We start from the raw sequence: 22431 nt of genomic DNA on the forward strand, positions 1-22431 counted from the left end.
TATCTATAATTATCTAGAAGGTTTAAATTTTAAGGTTATTTACATATAATTCAAATAACTCAGATATTTAATATAGTTATTGTCAAATATCAAAATAGAGTCATACTGGGGAAAACAAATTCACTAGTTAAATCATTTTTAAATGTTTAGATAGCCGACTAAAATGAGTTTTGAATTAAGGATAATATTTTCACTTTCATTATTATAAAAATAATTATTATTAAAAAAATAAAGTTTTAGTTTCTAAAATTTTAAAATACAAATATTTTTGAAAGATATCAATACACCAAATAAGAGTTCAAGTAATAGTGAAAGAGTCAAGTCGTATCCTGACTATTTTTAGGATCCAATGACACCGGCAAAAATTGTACCAAAAAAATAGAATTATAACTAGGAGATTTGACAAATAGTTAATCTTTTTCACGTAGTGTTAATCTTTTTCACGTAGTATTTCTTAATTAATATTCAATGATTATCTATATTTATCGAGAAGGTTTAAATTTTAAGATTATTTACATATAATTCAAATAACTAAAATATTTGACATGATTAGTGTCCGCGCATTCGCATAGGTGCTAATACTAGGATATAATAACAAGAAAAATGCGAATAAGTTTCCTTACGAACTGCAGTCTGTAAATACAAATCCAATTATAAGCTTAGACACACTCACCCTTACAATAATACGAGTCCAAGCATACTCATGTGAGTCTTAGGTCAAACTGAGTGATCTTTCCGTATAAAAAAATATTTTAGTGCAATAAAAATGAAAGTTGAATGACCAATCATACAATTAATTTTAATACTTTACAATTTTTCTTAGAAAAAGATTTGTTGAAAAAATGTTAGATTTTAAATGTGCTTTCCTAAATTCTTATATTGAGGACTATTTTAATTTCTCACTTAAAAGTTTCTAAAAAAAATTCCAATTTCCTTATTGGATTCCTTGTTAGTAAATGGTGAGATGGATAAGATTCTTTCACCCGTATAAAAAATTATGGACATATCGGATAATTAGTAGGCGCTTGGACATAAGAATTGTAAAAATTTGAAAAAAAAAGAAAGTAAAAATGATATTTGAAAATTAGAGTTGTGTTTGGACACGAATATAATTTTAGGTTGTTTTTGAATTTTTGTGAGTGATCTAAAGTAAAAATTTTAAAAAATAATTTTTTGAATTTTTTTAAATTTTCGAAAAGTTATGAAATTAATGTTAAAGTGAAATTGAAAATTTGATGACCAAACACAAATTCGGAAAGAAAGTGAAAAATTTCCGACTGAAGATAAATGAAAAAGGAGAAATTAGTGTAAACGTTGGCATCCACTAAACTACCAAACAAATAGTACCATATTTTCAGACAAACCGTCAGCGGCACACAGTAAAACAGAATGGAGCGAATCTAGAGAAGTAAAATCTTAGAGTAAAATAACAAAGAGGAAAAAGAAAAAAGAAAAAGAAGCCCCAACTTTTCTTTTCCAGTTTCTTCAGACTCTCTGCACCAAGATACAGAGGACCACATCTCCATTAACATGGAACCAAAACCAGCAACTGAGCCCAAGAAATCATCTGTTTGGGTTCTTCCTTACAAGACTCAAAGCCTTCAGAGTCTTTACACAATAGGCAAAAAGTTAGGCCAAGGTCAATTTGGAACTACACATCTTTGTATAGAAAAATCAAGTGGCAATCTTTACGCTTGTAAGACAATACCCAAAAAGAAACTGATCTGTAAAGAAGATTATGAGGATGTTTGGAAAGAGATTCAAATAATGCATCATTTATCTGAACACCCAAATGTGGTAAGAATAAAGGGTACTTATGAAGATGCATTATATGTGCATATAGTTATGGAGCTTTGTGCTGGTGGAGAGCTTTTTGATAGGATTGTTGAGAAAGGACATTATAGTGAAAGAGAAGCTGCTAAGTTGATTAAAACAATTGTTGGTGTTGTTGAGGCTTGTCATTCATTAGGTGTTATGCATAGAGATCTCAAGCCTGAGAATTTCTTGTTTCTCAGTTCTGATGAGGATGCTGCTCTCAAGGCCACTGATTTTGGCCTCTCTGTTTTCTACAAACCAGGTCTGCCTTTTCTTTCCATTTGTATATTATTATTAACATTTTAGTTCCATTCCGATATTGTATCATAATGACATGAGATGAGTATTTAGTGGATTTCTTAATACAAATACAGGGTTTAGACTAAATTCTAGCTCCGCCCCTAGCGAGGATTCATGTAGCTGACCCCAACTTGTCTGGGACTGAGGCGTAGCTGTTGTTATTGTCCTTTTATTAATGAAGGAATTTTGCTTCTATGTGGTGACTGGATTCTGGATGAGAATTGGATTGCCTTTAGATTTTCTAATTGAAAGATGCTTAGGGTGTTTTTACATTTCGCTGTTTGTCTGTGCAGCGGGATGTTCTCTAGATTGGTGAGAGGAAAGCATATCCTTTTTTTTTAAGTATTGGTCTAAGGAGTTTTGTTTACTAGATTGTAAGCAGTGAACGATATGGAGTAAGCTTTATCCACGATCATAGAACCTGGTGATTTCCACAAGCATAATAAAAGAATTAGTTATAAGGTAAATGGTACCTTGATCAATGATGATTCTTGAGAAGATGTAAAATGATGGGTTTATGATTGCAAAAGATTGAGAAACTGTGGTTCTCTCCCTTGTCTCTTTACTTTCAGGTAACACATTTGATAGAGAAATACTTCTTTTCTTAGGGTAGAGAGACGACCAATTGCCACTAGTGACTCCGCAAGTGGACAGTTACAAAGAGATTACCATTTGAGAACTACTATTTTAATTTGATCAATAAGATTTTAGTTTATTACTAATATCTTTTTAAGACTCGAGCTTGTTTCTTTAGGAAAAGAGTAAACTGAATTTATATGGAATACAATGACAGAAGAGTAGGTATTTGGACATTTGGTAAAGTGTTAAGTTGCTACTTTGAATCGGTAATCCCCCTTTTCATTTCTTCTGAACTTTTGAGTCTGCAGGATTTGCTTTATAACCGGGCAAATGCTGAGATCTATTGTTTGCATTATAACATTATTTGTGTATGTGCAATCTAAGAAGTACATTGTGTAAGCCCAAAATGGATTATAAAGGTTCTTTTTTTCTGTTGCTTTATTACTAGCCTTCTCATTAAATTCTATATAGTATGGTCGGTGCCAGATATAATCTATTTATGTAGTCTTCTCGAACATGGAAATGGTAACCATGTCTAAATCTGATTATGACTTTTGTAGTTTTGAACTTCAATTTGTTCACTGGTCCTACTAGTTTTCGATATGAGTATCTATTCAAAATGTCTCATGCATTTTCCTTTTGAATGCAATTACGCTATTCATGTAGGTCTTACTGAAGGAAAAGCTTCAGTTGACTTTACTTATTTACTTTCTACTGCTATTTGTTTCTAGTGAGGTTCTGTTTTACTTTACGGTCTCTAACACTTAGCTACCGGTTTCGTTTACTGATATAATGTATTCAAATGTGTTGCATTTTGTCCTACTGAAAATTGCTGATTTTTCACTTCTACTTAACTTCCGCTCTGACCTTTTAATACTAACAGTTTTGTTCCTTGATGATGTTATTGGGATTAGGTGAAACATTTTCAGATGTTGTTGGAAGTCCTTATTATGTTGCCCCAGAGGTTTTATGCAAGCACTATGGACATGAATCAGATGTATGGAGTGCAGGAGTTATCTTGTACATATTACTTAGTGGTGTTCCCCCTTTTTGGGCAGGTATTGAAATCTCCATGGGTGTTTAGGAGGAAATATAGTCTGTTTTAAAGTTCGTCTTTCATGCTCACATTATCTTATAATTCTTATTATTGTTTTCCTGATTCCAGAAACTGATATGGGAATATTTCGTCAGATACTGCGAGGCAAACTAGATCTTGAATCTGAACCTTGGCCTGGAATTTCAGATAGTGCCAAGGATTTGATACGTAAAATTCTTGATAGGAATCCAAAGAGGAGGTTAACTGCCCATGAAGTTTTGTGTAAGTCCTTGTAGTTGTGAAAATTGAGACTTAAGAAGTTGCATATTTAAAAAATGTTGAAACAAAGTGCTTTTTACAATGACTTACATTTCTGTTTTCTGTGACTGTCAGGCCATCCATGGATTGTGGATGACACAGTGGCTCCTGATAAACCTCTTGACTCTGCAGTTCTTTCACGCCTCAAGCAGTTCTCAGCAATGAACAAACTAAAGAAAATGGCTTTACGTGTAAGATCTTAAAAAGTTTGTAATCCGCTTACATGTGTCTATATAGTGAAAACTCTCCTTGCTTGAAAACAACTTTTGCAACACGGTTTTATAGTTCGAAAGGGCAGAGAGATTACTTGAGGGATAGGAGGGAGGATTCCAAGAACTTCAGTAGTAAAGAAACGGAAATCAGATGTAGATGCAGTTGAAATATTTAAAAAAATGCAGAAAGTAGTATAGAAGAGTAGAAATAGGGATAGAAGAAGAAAGGAAAATTGTCGGGCGGGGTTGGGGGGTGGGTGGAGTATGAAAGCCACATCCTCGCACCGGTAAATGCAGATCATACTCACATAAGATTCTTACATCCATGTTTATCGTCATTTCTACATAATGTTATAACAAACCTTTCATAAGAACAAGGGTACCTACAACTATGAATCCCAAACAAAGAAACTGAGAGCCAAGTCAAGTTTGAACATTTCCCATGTGGAGTACTGGAAGGGAAGATTATATGTTATCTAGGATTTACCTATGATACAAAATGCACAAAAGTTGATAAAAGGTCGCTGTTTTATTTTATTATTTTTGTGGTTTGGGTGTAAGGTAAAGCCCTAAAACTGAAGTAACTGAGTCTACAGAAGCCCGGAAAGATTTCTTGAGGTTGTCAGCCTTACTACTCTGATCAATTGAAAAAGCATTTAACTAGGCACTTAATGGTATCTAAAAAATTGAAACGATGTTTAAGACTTTGACTGGACTTTTGCCCCTATCTTATATAAGATAAGGCTCAAGCACCTTTATTGCTGCTTCTTGAAATACTAAATTGCAGAAAAACCATTTAATAAAGAACCTTAAAATTGTTAACAAGTGTATTTCATTGACATATCGCAGTTATGCGAGAGTTTAAATTGTTCCCTTTCCTTTATCTAAAAGTTAAAAGCATGAAGGATTGAGACAATGAAGCTGCCTCCTTATATGTTAATGTTTGGAATGAACCAGCTCATTCGTTTAAATGTTGTAGCTTTTAAAGAGTTAGATGATTGCCACCAAATTTTAGAATGTGAATTCTCCTCTTTTCTTTTTTTGGATTGGTAAACAAACATCATTTTAGAATGTGAATTCTCTTTGAATAAGATTCTGTATCATGCCGCAATATCAAGCCCAAAGTGACTAAAAATTTAATGCTGATGTCCCTTGGAACTGCAGAATTGACAGTTCCGATGGCTGATGATTATGGAGGGATATGTTGCTCTATATGTAGTTTTTCCAGAATGGTTAATTAGGATAGCATTTTAAATACAGTGCTGTCTAAAAGTGGCAAATATTTTGGCAGTTTTTCATGATACCAATATGTATGCCATAAGTTGTTCTTTTCCGACAGTTGATTTTTTGTGCAATTATTGATTATATATAGTCAAACTAATGTCATGTCAAAATGAGTACCTGTGAGCATAGGTTCAAGTAATCAGGTCTCCTGCATTGTCTTATCCATATTCTGTCTTTGTAATTTCTGTTCCAGAAAAATTGCAAGATAAAAATTCCATTACCAATATAGTGGCCCATTCCTTAGTGCAGTTGAATTTTGTGGTTGTTCAATCTCCTTTTCCCCCCGATAAATGCTTTTCCTGTTTTTCTTATTTTCTTATTTCCTGAAGCATGCTTCCATGAGGGAACATTTATGGAATGAGAAAAGCTAAAAAGTGAATGGAGCGAACGGATGATCCTCTTGCAGTTTTTACCAGAAGTAACTGAATTTTTAACAGATGCTGACATCACACTACTTAGTTATATTTTTCTTCCACTGGGATCTAAGTCCTGCTTGTGGTGATTTGTACTCGAAATCCTGGCAAAAGGCTATTTTTTCTTGAGAAAGAGAAATGTGCGTAGAAATTATAGGTTTTTCTCATAAATCCTGCTGAAAGTATCCTATTCCCCTTTCAGTTAATAATGTGTTGCTGATGACATTTGAAGTGAAAATCTGTTACGAAATAACCAGGATAATTTGAACTCAATGAGTGTCCTAATTTTTGCTGACATCGTTGTTGAATGGAGGTTTTTCTTTCTAGATGGAAGTTATAAGTTATAACTAAAATTGCGGTGCTTCTCTCTGCTATCTATATGATATTTACATTGACAAGTCCAGTCTCTATCAATTATTATTCAATGTTTTATTATGTTATATCTTTGATTCTTGCTTTGCTCATTCTCTTGTTATTTGTAGGTGATTGCCGAGAGGCTTTCAGAAGAAGAAATCGGTGGTCTCAAGGAGCTATTCAAAATGTTAGACACAGACAATAGTGGAACAATAACCTTCGAGGAATTAAAAGAGGGTTTGAGGCGAGTAGGTTCTGAACTGATGGAGTCTGAGATCAAGGATCTTATGGATGCGGTAAGAATTCTCCTCACCATGTTTTTTTGTCTTCGAGATATGCCCACCTAGTCCCCTAACCACACACTCGTGTTTATGCTCTTATGTAGTATAATTTTTCCGCTCAATTGACTACATGGATCCAACCTTATTTTATCTGACAGGCAGACATTGACAACAATGGAACAATAGACTATGGGGAATTTATTGCTGCTACTGTTCATTTGAACAAATTGGAAAGGGAAGAGAATCTGTTATCAGCCTTCTCTTATTTTGACAAAGATGGTAGTGGATACATAACTATCGAAGAACTTCAGCAAGCCTGCAAAGAATTTGGTCTTAGCGAGCTCAATCTTGATGAAATTATTAAAGATATTGATCAAGATAATGTAAGTTCTGTTCTCTTTTGTTTTTATGTCATGCACATATGTATGGAGTAAAGGTGAATTGAGTTACATAATGTCCACTAACGTATTAAATGACATCCAAAGGGGTTTATAAGGATCGTGCGCCGCTCTACCCATTGCCTTAAGGGTTGGATGCTCATAATTAGAGGTGGCAAACAGGCAGGTCGAGTCGGATATGGGATGGGTCAAACGGGTAATGAAAAAACGGATAAATTATCCGACCCGACCCATATTTAATAGATAAAAAACGGGTTAACCGGCGGATAATATAGTTACCCATATTATCCATGGCTTCATGAATATGATCATTTTTGGGAGAATTCCTAGTCTCCCAAACTTGAGGAACCCCCAATTTGAGGTTTTACAAATGTAAAAGTTAAACCCATTAGTTATCCATGGGTTATCTATTGGTTATCCATTTTCTAAATGGATAATATGGTTCTTATCTGTTTTTAAAAAGTTTAGTATCCAACCCATTATTTGATGGATAATATGGGTGGTTAACTGTTTTCTTTTAACCATTTTGCCACCCCTACTCATAATCTTTCGTGTGATATTAGAGCCAACTTTAGCAAGCTCATTTGGATACCCATAAATACACAATGAAGTCTGCGTGAGAACCTCCGATGCACTCGGATGGGTGTTGAGTTACATAGTGGCCAAACATGGACATCCGTATGAGTTTATAAAGGTCTTGATTCACTTCATTAATTGCCTTAAGTTTTTAGTTGTACGCTCAATTGTTCCCGTCATAAGTTAGTCTACTTGAGGAGTTGCTTTTTCCTTTTTCTCACTTTTTAGCTAACTAAAAGAAGGAACATAATTTGTGCAAAATATGCTGAAAAAGATTGTCAATGGACAAAAGTAAGTGATGCCAAGTACTATTACAGACACCCTCCCACCGCAAAAAGGAAGTAGAAGTTTTTTCCTTTGACTGCCATATTGTTTCTCTCAAAAAGCCATCTGTTCAAACATAAGAACTAAAATCCCATTCATGACCTACTCCTGTTCCGTCTTCATCATGTTAGGCAGTGCTTACGAAGGATTTCATGACAATTACCTTAACTTCCATGTACAAGCATTTCAATAGACGACCCCTAGCATCTTAGGAAGGATTAACTTATCTAATCAAACACTGTCAACTAGCTTCCATTTAGATTAGAATTTCCTGTTATTTGCTTACTGAGCTCTAGCTCTCCAGATATGCACACAATATCAAGCACACTTTAAGCCAAAAACATTATAGCAGCTCTTAATTCTCGAACCTCAGACAGACAGAATCTCCATGCATGCCTTCTGAGTTGTGAATGGCAGTGACTGTTCCTCTACCCCGATCTCCCCAGCCCCCATTCTACTAGATGCATCATATAATTGAAGGCTGTAAATCGTGAAATATGCTGATGTTTTATTTCTGCTCTGAGCTATTCTATGATTTTGAAAGAAACCATTCAGCGAATCTCATTTCGTACTGCATTTACCAGTGATGAAGACGAGTTTACTGATTTAAACTGTGTATAGTAACATAAGAATCTGCTTGTATCAATCTGGGCAATTGCTTTTTAAGTTGGTTAATGTTGTGCAGCTAAATAGAGCTGTAATTTTCTCACTCTCTTGTGAAGGTTTAGTTATTTGTTCGAGTTCCTGTCAGCACACTGACTTCAGTTCACTTATCAACTTCCCGATACTAATTCCATTTGTGTGCAACTTGTGCTTTGTTTTTCTGTTGACTCTAGTGCACTAATGTTGATTCTTAATGTCCGTTCTTGTGTTTTCCGCACTAAAAAAGAACTTTCAATTTGCAGGATGGACAGATAGACTATAAGGAATTTTCTGCAATGATGAGGAAAGGCACAGGTGGAGCCGTTGGAAGGAGGACCATAAGAAACAATTTGAATTTAGGAGAAGCACTAGGACTCGTACAGAGTGAAGAAATCTTATGAACCACCAATTAATCCGAACAGAGTTCCGAGTGATCTTTCTAATTTCTTGTTGACATGAAGGTCCAACTATAGACATTTAGTTACTACTACAAGTGTTAGGTTTCCTTGTATTAAACTTGATCCCTTCCCCTGCTTTTATTGATGGCTGGTGTTTTTTTACCATTATTTGTCTCCAAGGTTAGAACTTTAGACTTTGACACCAGTAACAAAGAGCAATTTTCTTCCACATCTTAGCCTTTGTTCTGTTTCTAATTTTTCGATTATGCAAAGTTTAATTGGGCGGCTATCCGAAAAACTGTGAACCTATTCGATTATAGTACTGGACAAGGATTCTTGGAGCAATGATAAATTTGTCTCTGTGTGATTATAGGTCACGGGTTCGAGCTATGGGAATCAGCCACTTATGCTTGCATCAGGGTAGGTTGAGGGTAAAGTGATGCTTTGTGCACCGGGTTACCCCATTCGACTATAGTACTTTTAACGAAATTCATCCCTGAGAAAAGAGAACAGTATCAAGTATCAACCATCTTATCCATCACCATGTATGTTGCAGTATATAATCTGTGTTAGCATCTGAATGTATCAACCATTTGCACTTTTTATGGCGCATCAACTGACTTTAGTGCAAGAACACGCTCTTATTATGAAGGAGAGGAGAATATCATATTGCAGTACAGGAGACATTGTTGATTTGTAATTAACTACATAAAATGAGCATGCACGTACGTAAGCCTGTACTTAATTGTTCAGTTGAGTAATATTGTACATGCTAAAAATACTTGTTATATGGTAAAATTTCCTCGGAAAGGATTTCGTTGGTCTCAGCCAACAGGATTCCCAGCAAATGTATATGTAGTAGCTCAAAGCTTACTATTGACAGCCAAATACTTGGTATGACGACCTCGTGCAACTATCTTCCCCGTCTCTTTCTTCCTCAACTCAACACTGACAACACCAATTGTCTTCCCAACACGTAATACTTTGGCTTCAACTTCGATTTCCTCCTGATTATGCAAGATAAGTCAACAGTTGAATGAGGACAAGGATATTGCATTTTTCAATTAGCCAATATTGACTCACACGATACAGAAAGTACAGCTCTTAAAATGGAACGGAATAATATATGTGAAAAAACATATCAACAACTACTACTAAATTTGGCTATAACAAGTTATATTAGAATTTTTAGCAAGTAAAACAAACAAAAATTAGCAGGTCTTTAACCAATCAACATTTAAAAGAAAAAAAATACAAGGATGAGAATCAGCAAGCACATTAATACGCTTCACTTCTAGTTAAATTTTTGCCAATAAAAAGAGGAAACAAATTAGATAACAGTAGAATCTCATGTTGGACACGGTGCACGCTTCAAGATTTGAGAAACACTGAGCTGATACATGACTGAAGAAGGTGATAACATTTGGTAACAAGAAAGTCTAAAGATGCAGGTGTAGATATCTGCATGCTAAACTAGGCGCAAAACTGCTCTTCTGTTTCCGCTATCTTTCTTGCTAGATGCAGTTGGGAGAACGATTTAACTTTAAAATTACAAGAAACAAAGTTTTAGCTGGTGAAAGTCCTTTGCTTGGTGCAACTTTTTGCTGCTACAATTACCAAAGTACCTCCTATTTCCACAAAGTATTTTGACTGCCCATGACAAATGATAAGTTTTTCTAACATGTATTTATGTTGCAATTAATAGCACTAAATTACAACATATGCTTTAAGCTGCTAGACTATTACTTCCTCAAATTGTAAATTAAATGCCTGGTATTACAGGATTTATCTATATTGTCCAAGTGCGAACAAAGTGGCATTTTATTCTAATTCCTTATTCTTTACCACCATAAGGTTCTTCACTTGAAGATAGCATTAACATTCTACAAGAAGATTAAAGCTGAAGCTTCTAAATCAAAACAGTCGAATTGTTAAACTGACTATTGCTAAAGTCCATGCTACTGCACCAACTTTTTTTTTTCTTCGTTGGATCTTAAATTCCAGAATCAAGGCTGTTCATGTTTATCCTGTAGAAGTAAAACCATGTACGTGTATCCCAATATTGCATTGCTAGAGGCATTTCCATGATTACCTGCATACTTAAGAAGGCCTATGTTCCTCTGACTTCCCAGAGTAGAATTTATGAAATAAAGTTTGTGGCATTGCTAAAACCAGAACACTTCTTAAAAGTGTCCTCTAAACTGGCCTTCATACAGAATTCAGGTTAACTAGGTTCCCCCTCATAGCGATGTAACATTCTGCTAACTATACTTAATGAATGTTCAAGAAGCTATGCAAATAAAACAGCATGGCTTACCAAAGACCTCCACCATGAAATAAGGGCCATAAATCCATCATATCAACACTATAATGCTGTCTAAAAGTTTATCCTTCTTATGATTTCTTGAGAGCCTCTTATTTGGTGCGAAATCCTACTCATTTTCCTGTAAAGCTCTCTCATTTAGTAGTTAGCTTTTCTTCTCTTTCCACTCTACTAAATTCCTCACAGCATACGAGCGGAATGCTTGACCGGGGGAGCGTTTAGGAAGACCTATTATTATGCGAAAAGCTAATAACTTCCAACATCCAAGTACATTTCTAAGGTAAAGATGAAGTATAACATCGAACCTAATCGCAAAGCAAATCAATAAATGTACCACAAAAACATGAACAAAAGGAATAAAAGAGCTGTACCCAGGTGTGAGCTAGGGATCAATGAAGTGGGAAGAGAACTATGATCCCAATGGAGGCACTAGGTGATTTCTTCTCATCTGCCTAAGCTTTGGTGGGCAGAGTTACCCGATACCTATGTTGGTGGGTAGTAGCCGGCCTAGACACCACCGTCATTTAGAAAAGAAAAAAAGAGAGCCAAATTCACAACCCAATTTTACTATAACCACAAATATGCAATCCCAAACTAGCTGGGGGTCTGCTAGATAAATCCTCATTCCAGTACTCAATAATTCAGTATTTCTACAAAAAATCTACCAAATTTCAATCTGAAAAACAAGAAAGAGGACAACTTACCCCAACAAAAGCAGCATCCAAGTAGGAAACGTTGATCTCAACGGAGACACCAGTAAAGGGTGCACCTACTGTATGAATAACAGCCGAACCAAAAATATCCACCAGAGCCGCCGTAGCTCCACCATGTAGAAAATTACCCGCATTCTGGCAATCCCAATTAATTAAACAACAACAACAACAAAAGAAATGGTTGGTAATACAAAACAAAAGATGAATTACCACTAGACGAGATGGGACTTGGAAAGAGTAGAGAATACGGCCTGGTTCAACGAGGTCAACTTTTATGCCATGTGAGACAAAAGCTTCAAGGAATCTTGAAGGCATGGAATCTACTGTGGATTCATAGTTCCCACCTTCTTTCTCCAAGAATTTCTTCACTGACTCTATATCCATTTGTTTCATTTTTTTCCCCTTCTGCTACTGCTCCTCTTCAGCAGATCGATCCAATTGAATTCAATTTCCTAAAAGTTCTACTACTATGAAATAATCAAAGGGATCCAATTGAAGTGAATCTAAGCCTCGTTTATATAATGGGTTTTGTTACGTCAATGTCAATTCCACAAATAAGCAAACGTGTCTTAATACATTTCTTCACGAGTTCTCTAAAAGTAGGCCTAGTTATACAATTATCTTACTTTTTCTTTTTTCTTCTTCAAACTAATGTTGGAACCCGATAATTTGGCAAAATATTAATTTTATAAAATTATAATCTGATATATTATATTATTTTAATATTATTAGTTGTTATTTAAACTTTTAATACGATGTGCAAAAACAAATCATATAATAATCAAATAAATTATTTGTTCCTTTTTTATTCTTTATTAAATTAGTAAGTACTTAATACTATCCATTTACTATTTTGACTTTTTATTAACTTGTCAATTGACTTAATATTTTGATAATTCTAATATCGCATAGATATAAGTTTTCTTATTCTGAGAATATTTGTATTTTTTTAAACTTATGTTATACCGTTCAAAATTCTTCAATTGTCTAAATTTATCAATAATATTTTGAGTGTTATTTATTTATCTTTAATTTTTTTTAATTAATTCAAAGTATAAATATCCTAAAATTATCTTTATCCCCCTCTTTTCGTACATTATTTTCTACTATACTAAATTATAATTTTGAAATTCATCAAAAGTATAAAATAGATAATCCTTTTATTATTTTTGCAAAATATCTATCTATCTATATATATATATATATATATATATATATATATATATATATATATATATATATATATATATATATATATATGTGTGTGTGTGTGTGTTTATCTTATGTATAAATATCCTAATAGTATCTTTATATTTTTGTATTTTCATGATGGATTTATGAGTTCCATTTATTAATTAAAATTTCTTACAAGAGAATTTTAATTAGTATATACATTTTCACACAATCACTTGAATTTGGTTTTTAGTATTCTTCCTTTATGACTCTTTGTTTATTATGATTTTAGCTATGTGTATATGTACTACTTTTCTCATCATACTTCTAATTATAAGTCTTATATTTTTATATTTTTTCACAAATTTATATTTTTCTTTTCTTCCTTGCTTATTTAATTGTATTATCCATTACTTAATATTATCAAAATTATCATATGAATTTTTAGTAAATTATCAGTTTAATATAATACACTGAATATACTTTTTATACTCTTGAAATTTAACCTGACTTTATCCTGTATGACTTTCTCATAATTATTTCATTATTTAAATTATTCAATAATATTTTTGAGTATTATTTATTCACTTAATATTATCAAATAAATTTAAAGTGGGGATAGAATCACATTATATCTATTCTCCTCTTTATACATTAGTTTTCGTTCTATAATATTTTACTTTGTTTTCATTTAGTGTTTATCTATAATACAAATATTATTGTATTATTTTTCTAAATGGATGGTGTTGAATTAGTTCAAAGGTTAAACAAAGAAGTTTTTTAATTATATGTCATAAATGTACTAATAATTATAAAAATAATTATTTTTGTATTATTTTTAATAAGAAATTAAATTAAATTCTCCTTCTCGTTTGTATTTAATATGAAAATTTAATTTTCTATTAAAATTACTACATAAGAATTTCGAAATGATATAATCTAATAAGAATATTAAAGATTGTGTATTTTAGCTTAAAATATCAAAAACACTCTTAGCATTATAATTTGTTTGTAAAAATCTATAATATAGATATATATTAGAATTTATCATAAAATCTAGTTAAATTTTACCTTTAACTAGATTTTAGGTGGTGCTCAAGTTAATCAAGTACTAGCAAATTTCGGATACTGGATGATTAATTAAAAAAAACAATTGTAGTACAATGCTTAAATTTTATTCTTGTTTTGCTCAACTGATAACAACAACATACCAATTGTAATCCTACAAGTAGGGTATGAGGAGGGTAGTGTATACACAGACCTTATCCCTACTCGGTGAGATAGAGATGCTATTTTCAATAGATCATCGACTCAAAAAAAGATGAAAAAGGGAAGAAGAAGAAAGAGGAAGAAGAAAGAGGAAGAAGCGGAAGACGAAAGACTATAAGAAAAAAAGGGGAAAAGAGAAGCCGAAAAAGAAAAAGTAGCATCAAATGGGAAATAAGACACACGAAGCGAACAAAACAACATGCAAATAATAGAGATCAAAGAATATGAAAATACAAGAGCGCTACTAATACTACTGGTAATAAATGGGAACTCTCGACTATCTACTAGTCGTCTACCCTAATTCTCAACCTCCACACCCTCCTATCCTGAGTCATATCCTCAGTGAACTGAAGCAGCGCCATGTCCTGCCTAATCACCTCTCCCCAATACTTCTTTGGCCTACCTCTACCTCTTCTCAGGCCCGCCATGGCCAACCTCTCACACCTCCTAACATGAGCATCTGTACTTCTCCTCTTCACGTGCCCGAACAATCTCAGCCTCAACTCCCGTATTTTGTCCTCTACGGGGGCCACTCCCACTTCGTCCCGAATAATTTCATTCCTAATCTTATCTCTCCTGGTATGTCCACACATCTATCTCAACATCCTCATTTTTGCTATTTTCATCTTCTGAACATGGGAGTTGTTGACTGGCCAATACTCAGCCATACAACATAGCAGGTCTAACCACCACTCTGTAGAACTTACCCTTAAGTCTCAGTGGCACATTCTTATCACACAAAATACCGAATACGAGCCTCCATTTCATCCACCCCGCACCAATACGACGTGAGACTTCATTATCAATCTCTCCGTCGCCTTGGATCATAGACCCAAGATACCTGAAAATACTCCTCGTGGAGATGACTTGAGTATCAATCTTTACATCCATGCCCGCTTCTTGAGTCCGGTTACTGAACTTACGTTACAAGTATTCTGTATGCAAGCTTTAGCATACTCTTCAGCAGATTTAGGCATCAAATTCTGACTAACATCAGCTGGATTAAAATCAATTTCCTCCAACAGATTCCAACTTCTTGGAAACAAGTGGTGTGATTAAGTGTCCAAATAAGTTTTCTATACTATGAGTTATTCAAAGCAACTATAGGATGAAGCTACTACTTAAATAACTGAAGTTTCAATGTCAAACAAATTCACACGCCTATATGTAGATGGTTGGAAGAGGAAATTAATCTTTGCAAGAAATGGTAATTAAGAGCCCAAAACCATCTCAAAAACTGAAGCTTCCTGCAGAACATCAACAAGCTAAGAAGAAGCCACTATTTGTAGACAAAAGGAATTCTTCATTCATGATAAATAACTCAACCTTCAACCAAGTGCATCATTCAATCTTTTTGCAGCATAACGCGCCCAATAAATAATATTAGATCAATTTTAGAAAATATGTATGTAAAATACCTAGTTTGGAGGAAAGACCATGAGTTCATCTACACCATAAATTGGGCAGTAAATCCGCCCCTGATAATCACCTTTCTTTCCTCCAAAACATCTAAAATGTAAGATTTTGGCACGAAACACAAACACTCAAGATTAAAGATAGTACATTTTTGGAGGTCTTAGACTGACCAATCAATTTTGAATAAAAATGAAGAAATAACAAAATTTATGATTTTCATCAGGGTTCAATAAGAATGACAAAGTTGAATTAACCAGTAACGTCTATTAACGCTATGCATTCAGCACGGCTAAAGACAAACATAAGGGACTCCATAGCTACCATCCACAAGCTCAAAGCTCAAATATGCAAAACACGAGGGAGGAGATGTTAAGTAAAAGTTAAAACATCTTCAATTTTTCATTTGATAAGCCGAACAACAAAGAAAAGGTTCCCTCACTTTAATTTCTTTCCAAGGCAAACAGCAAAACAGAGAAAATCAACTAACTAGTACTATTTATTTCTTGTTCTATATATATATTTATCTTCCTATTCCTTTTCCACCAACTTCAAAATGCACCTGAGAACATTAATTTGTCACCAAATTCCTGACTACATTTCAAAAGAATTTTGATCAATCAATTGGACGTTATATGTTTCTAGCTAAACAAAACATTCTTCTTTGTGTGCGCGCGTGAGATGTTATATATGCATGAGATAAATAACACGATCGACGTGCCAAATCCTAAACAACTGTCCTAATTAAATCATGTATGTGAAGCCGTCAAAGAATTTCAATGTAATATAACAGTATGCTCATCCTATATCATTTTACGTTACAAAAATTTTCAAATGAAAGGAGGAAAATACCAAAAAGAAAAAAAAGAAGATAAATTACGTATAATGATCAAACCTATTCATATTGTCTTAGCTAGGTTTTTTCTTTTTACCAATGCCCAACAGAGTCAATCTGCTGCTCTTGTTGAGATAATTGGGATTGGATTGAATTCTGTGAAATCAATGGAAACGGAAACGATTGATCTGTTGACACAAATGAAGGTTGAGGCAAACCAAGACCTGAGGGAGAATTATATACGCTGTTGTAATTAGGCAAACTAGGCGAATGCGCGTGATCATGTAGCTGTTGCTGCTGCTGCTGCTTATTAGGAACATTTAGTTTTTCACCTTCAAGTTCTCTGTACTTGTTAAGATATTGCTTTAGTGGGTTCACATATTCGTCGAACCCAAGGACTCCGATAGCCCATATAATGTCATCGCCATTAATGGTCTTCCTCTTCTCGCGTTGGCATTTGTCTGATGCTTCTCCAGTTACAAAGCTAATGAACTCAGAAACGCATTCTTGGACCGTTTCCTTTGCATCTTTCGATATCTTTCCATTTCCTGGGATGACTTTCTTCATGATTCGTCCCACATTCGCTATTGGAAGGAACCGGTCTTGTTCTTTACTATTATTATTACTACTACTACTATTATACTTATTATTGTTGTTGCTGCTTTCGGTCTTGATATTGGTTGTCAACGTAGAGGTTGTTGTTGTTATAGGAGTTGTTTGTATGGTGATATTTGAATTAGTTTCTGGGCTTCTTTTAATAGCCACATTTGGCAGAATTCCTCGCCTGTCATCTTCCATTTTTTGTTTTTGAGACAAAAGTGAATTAGGATGATTTAATTAGCTTTTTATATCACAGGGGGGTAAATGGCAAGATAAGCATAAAGTTAGGCATTATAATAGGAATTTTCAAGGGCTTGGATTAATTCCCACCTGTTTAATCCCCCAGACTCGTTCTAAGGAGGAAAAGGGAATTTTTTTGTCTCTCTATATTGATAACTAACGTAACCAACTCATAATAGTACTTCCTTTTGTGTGCCTATTAACAAAATATATTACTTCCTTTTATGTCTGGAATCAATATTACTTGGAGGGAAATAACTAAACAAAAGCCAAAACCTCTTGGCTAGAATTTTTCATCTTCTCCTGTGTGTCCTCAGTCCTCTCATACGTATGTTACCAGGTTCAGGAAGTTCAGTTCAGTCAAGAAATATATTTGTTATCAAGAAATATATATATAAAGCTCATATGTATTTCATTTTTGAGGTTTTGGGAGGAAAACAAGAGCGCAAATCAGAGTTGTTGAAGCTAAAATATATCAACTCTACAGTTTCTCTTTTTTTTCCCAGACGATATGATTTATTTGATTATTTTTATAGGTTTTTCTTCAATATCAACTGTTGAATTTTTTGAAGCCGCTCTTTAATTCATTCCCCATAAGATTTTATCTTTAAAAATAGGTAGATTTTTCTTTTACAGAAATTAATTTAGCCCATTAGACAACGACGGACATCATTTAAAAATGGGTGAAATTCAAAAATAGTCAAATTTAAAAGTGATAATTGAAAAATAGTCACAACTTCAAAAGTAATCAAAATTTAGCCACTTTTCATGTAAAGATAAATCTGTACGAAAACACTGTTTAAAATACGAAAAATATTTCAGCATAATATACTGGAGTTCGAATTTTTTACATGTAAACTTCCAGCATAATATACTGAAGTTCCAACATAATATGCTGGAAGTTCATACACAGGTGCTCCAATCTCCGGTATATTATGCTGGAACTTTTCGTGTGGTGGAGTTCCAGCATAATATGCTGGAAGTTCATGCATAGGTGCACCAATCTCCAGTATATTATGCTGGAACTTTCCGTGTTGCAGTAAAATAATGGCTATTTTTCAATGACTTTGCAAACACTGGCTATTTTTCAATTACCAGTCCAAAAACTGACTATTTTTCAATTACCAGTTCAAAAACTGGCTAGCCCGTAATATTTTTACTAAATAGTTGGATTTTTTGTGTGTGTAATTACTTGTAGTAGCGTTATTCATAGGCATAAAACATGTTATTTACAGCTGCTTTGTTGTTGCATTTAACGAATTAGAGTTTAGGTTAAATACATCGTCGGAGTAAAAAAAGCTTTTACACCATCAAGTCACAAAGGATATATGCAAATAAACCTTCTTAAAATGTTAGATTTGTAAAATTTAAAATAGGAGAAATTACCACTATAACAAATAATGGTGACATGATGATGTAAATATCACTTTCAATGACAGAGTATATAACTTAAACACAAACTGTTAGAAAGGCCCTTCTTTAATATCTACTTCCGGTGATATTATCTTAAGCCATTTTTTTTGGGTAAGTAAAGTATATTATTTACCAAGGAAAATATGTACAAGTATAATCAGACCCTTTGTTGGACAGATGGCCCCAACCTTGATCCTAAGCATGCATGCATGCATCTATGGATATGCATTAATATCTTGCATGAAACTAGCTAATTTTGGTCTTAGACTACTCCTGTAATGTACTTCCCGGACAATCAATCGTGTGATGTCCTCCACTCTCCTCTTTTTCTGATTGAATATTCTGTAATTCCTTTCGTGCCACACATAGTATATGGCAGCAACAAGTACTAGTCTGTACACCACCCCTCTTGAGTTTCTTCCATTAGCATGCATGATGGTCCATTCAAGTTCCTCACTCCAGCCTTGTACACCTCTATGGATGTTCTGCCATGTTAATAGTTTTTTCCATAAACGTGCTGAGAATTGGCATTTTAAAAAGGGAAAAGGTCCAAAAATGACCTTGTGGTATTCGAAATGGATCAATTATAACCCCCGTTTAAATTTGAATCCAAAAATGACCCTGCCGTTATAAAATGGGTCTAATAATGCCCTTGTGTTATTCAAAATGGATCAATAATGCCCTGGATTCTTTTTTTAAAATGCTTTTAAAAACTGAAAAATATATATCCTGTAAAAACTAGAAAAAGAAAGAAATTTGCAAAATATATATTTTAAGTCTTTTCAGTTTTTTAAAAGTATTTGTTTTGTAAAAACTGAAAAAAAAATATTTTTTTAAAAAACTGGAAAAAATGCATTAGTTTTAAAAAAATAAAAATATTTTGCAAAATCTTTTTTTTTTCTTTTCAATTTGACGGTTCAATATTTTTTCTGTTTATTTTTATAAAATAAAAAATCTACCATAATTATCGGTACAGTTATAGATTTATATAAAAATATACGGTTTTATTAAAAAAAAAACTAAAAATCGGTTCAGCATAGTACGATTATCTCGGTTTAGTCGATTTTTAAATATTCATTTACACAGACATATAACTGTAAATGAATATTTAAAAACCGACATAATCGTACCGTGCCGAACCGATTTTTAAGTTTTTTTTTAATAAAACCGTATGTTTTTATTAAAATTTCAAATGATTATGTCGGTTTAGTCGGTTTTTAAATATTCATTTACACCGACATATAACTGTAAATGAATATTTAAAAACCGACTAAACCGACATAATCGTACCGTGCCGAACCGATTTTTAGGTTTTTTTTAATAAAACCGTATGAATCTATAACTGTACCGATAATTATGGTAGATTTTTTATTTTATAAAAATAAATCGAAAAAATATTGAACCGTCAAATTGAAAAAAAAAAGATTTTGCAAAATATTTTTATTTTTTTAAAACTAATGCATATGTAGTCCACTGCTTTAGGAGAGTTTTTTTTCTAGTTTTTTTAAAAAGTATTTTTTTTCCAGTTTTTACAAAACAAATACTTTAAAAAAATTGAAAAGACTTAAAAATATATATTTTGCAAATTCCTTTCTTTTTCTAGTTTTTACATAATATATATTTTTCAGTTTTTAAAAGCATTTTAAAAAAAAATAAAAATTCAGGGCATTATTGATCCATTTTGAATAACACAAGGGCATTATTAGACCCATTTTATAACGGCAGGATCATTTTTGGATTCAAATTTAAACGGGGGTTATAATTGATCCATTTCGAATACCACAAGGTCATTTTTGGGCCTTTTCCCTTTTAAAAACAAGTGTTGGTGACATTCTTCTTCATATTCACATAGTGGGCATCCTGAATTGGTATTTTTACCCCATTTGATCGGCATGTCCCTAGTGTAAAGTCTATTGTGTATAGCCAGGTATAGAATGAAGAGCTATATTGGACATCCTATGTTATTGCATATCAACCTTTTCCAAGATACTTTTGGAAAATATCCTCTCAATTTGTTGTAGACATCTCTAATGGAGTATTTCTCTGTATTAAGCTCCTGCTCAATGTTCAAGGCAGCCTCATTCAGGTACTTTGCAGCTTGAATAATCTTCTGGATCAGCCATGAGGCTTGTTTAGCATTGACAGACCAAACTTACCTTCCTTTTATGTAATATGTGTGTACCCATTGGATTCATAATCTGTCATTTTTCTTGTGTAGGTTCCACAAGTGTTTGACAATTGCAGCCTGGTTCCATATCTATAAGTTGGTGATGTTCAGACCCCCTGATGATTTTGGCCAGCATAGTTTATCCCATGATATCAAAGCTTTTCTCTTGCCTTCAGTTTCTCCTGTCCATAGAAACTTTTTACAAATTGTCTCAATCTTTGTAATAATTTTCTTTGGGAGAGGGAAAATCTGCGACCAGAAAGATTGGATAGCAGTTAATACACTTTTAATCAGTTGTAATCTTCCAGCATATGAGAGGAACTTGACTGTCCAGCTAGTGATCCTTCCAATCATTTTGTCCAGTAGAGGTTGACACTGGTGTACTGATGATAATCTCTTTGTGCTCATTGGTACCCCCAAGATATCTGAATGGTAAAGTTCCCCTGCTAAATCCAAGAGTCTGCATAATATCCTGTTGAATTCCCTCTGGTACTCCTCCAAAATAGACATAGCTTTTGCTTTGATTGGCTATCAATCCTGATGCAGATGAGAATTGTTGGAAGCATCTATATAGCAACATCACAGAAACTTTATCACCTCTACAAAATAGGAGTAAATCATCAGCAAGCTAAGTTGAATTACTCCCAGCTTCTCACACCTTGGGTGATAGTTAAATCTGGTTTGCTCTTCAAAGTTCTCAGTAACCTTGTTAGATACTCCATTGCCAGTACAAAAAGTAAAGGCGATATAGGATCACCTTGTCTTATACCTCTCTTAGCAGCAAAGGGAGGAATTGGGTTACCATTGGTAATGATGGAGTATGTAATTGTACTGATGCAGCTCATGATCCATCTGACAAACTTTTCAGGAAAGTTAAGGCCTGATAGTACTTGTTCCAAGAACATCCATTCAATGGAATCATATGCTTTTTGCATGTCAATCTTGACCATACATCTAGGAGATATGCCTCTTCTACCATAACTTTTGACCAATTCATGACTAAGTAAAATGTTATCTGAGAGTAGTCTGCTAGGTACAAAGGCTGCCTGGTTGCAATCCACCAATGAATCCATAATATGTTGCATTCTATTTGTGATCATTTTTGAGATGATTTTGTACAAAGTAGTACAACAAGACATTGGTCTATATTCTTTAATAGATGTAGGGTTTTTGGTTTTGGGATTGAGGGTAACTGATGTACTATTAATTGGTTTGTACATTGCACCAGTATCAAAGAACTGAAGTACTACATCTGTTACTTCATCACCAAGCACATGCCAAGATTTCTTAAAGAATCAAGAATTAAAACCATCTCCACTCGGGGCTTTTGAATCATCTATTCCCTTCAAGGCTTG

General features: G+C 33.7%; 3 protein-coding genes across 3 annotated transcripts; 1 reads left to right on the forward strand and 2 right to left on the reverse strand.

Annotated features, from left to right (window-relative positions):
• Positions 1 to 1405: 1405 nt before the first annotated feature.
• Positions 1406 to 9159, forward strand: LOC104098407 (calcium-dependent protein kinase SK5-like). The gene is made up of 7 exons (XM_009605129.4): positions 1406 to 2077; positions 3609 to 3752; positions 3860 to 4012; positions 4124 to 4239; positions 6440 to 6607; positions 6751 to 6975; positions 8796 to 9159. Exons 1-7 carry the CDS (start codon positions 1531 to 1533, stop codon positions 8931 to 8933), a joined length of 1491 nt encoding a protein of 496 aa, XP_009603424.1. The 5' UTR covers positions 1406 to 1530; the 3' UTR covers positions 8934 to 9159.
• A 392-nt stretch (positions 9160 to 9551) lies between these two features.
• On the reverse strand, positions 9552 to 12577 carry LOC104098406 (uncharacterized). Its single transcript, XM_009605128.4, has 3 exons — positions 12177 to 12577; positions 11958 to 12101; positions 9552 to 9937 (listed from the first exon to the last, which is right to left on the reverse strand). The coding sequence occupies exons 1-3, from the start codon at positions 12357 to 12359 to the stop codon at positions 9794 to 9796; spliced, it is 471 nt and encodes a 156-aa protein (XP_009603423.1). The 5' UTR covers positions 12360 to 12577; the 3' UTR covers positions 9552 to 9793.
• Positions 12578 to 15520: 2943 nt separating this feature from the next.
• LOC104094177 (nuclear transcription factor Y subunit B-7-like) lies at positions 15521 to 17591 on the reverse strand. The gene is made up of 2 exons (XM_009600054.4): positions 16754 to 17591; positions 15521 to 15655 (listed from the first exon to the last, which is right to left on the reverse strand). The coding sequence occupies exons 1-2, from the start codon at positions 17452 to 17454 to the stop codon at positions 15562 to 15564; spliced, it is 795 nt and encodes a 264-aa protein (XP_009598349.2). The 5' UTR covers positions 17455 to 17591; the 3' UTR covers positions 15521 to 15561.
• Positions 17592 to 22431: the final 4840 nt, after the last annotated feature.

The sequence above is a fragment of the Nicotiana tomentosiformis genome, chromosome 5 (genome assembly GCF_000390325.3).
Source record: "Nicotiana tomentosiformis chromosome 5, ASM39032v3, whole genome shotgun sequence".
Lineage (NCBI taxonomy): Eukaryota > Viridiplantae > Streptophyta > Magnoliopsida > Solanales > Solanaceae > Nicotiana > Nicotiana tomentosiformis.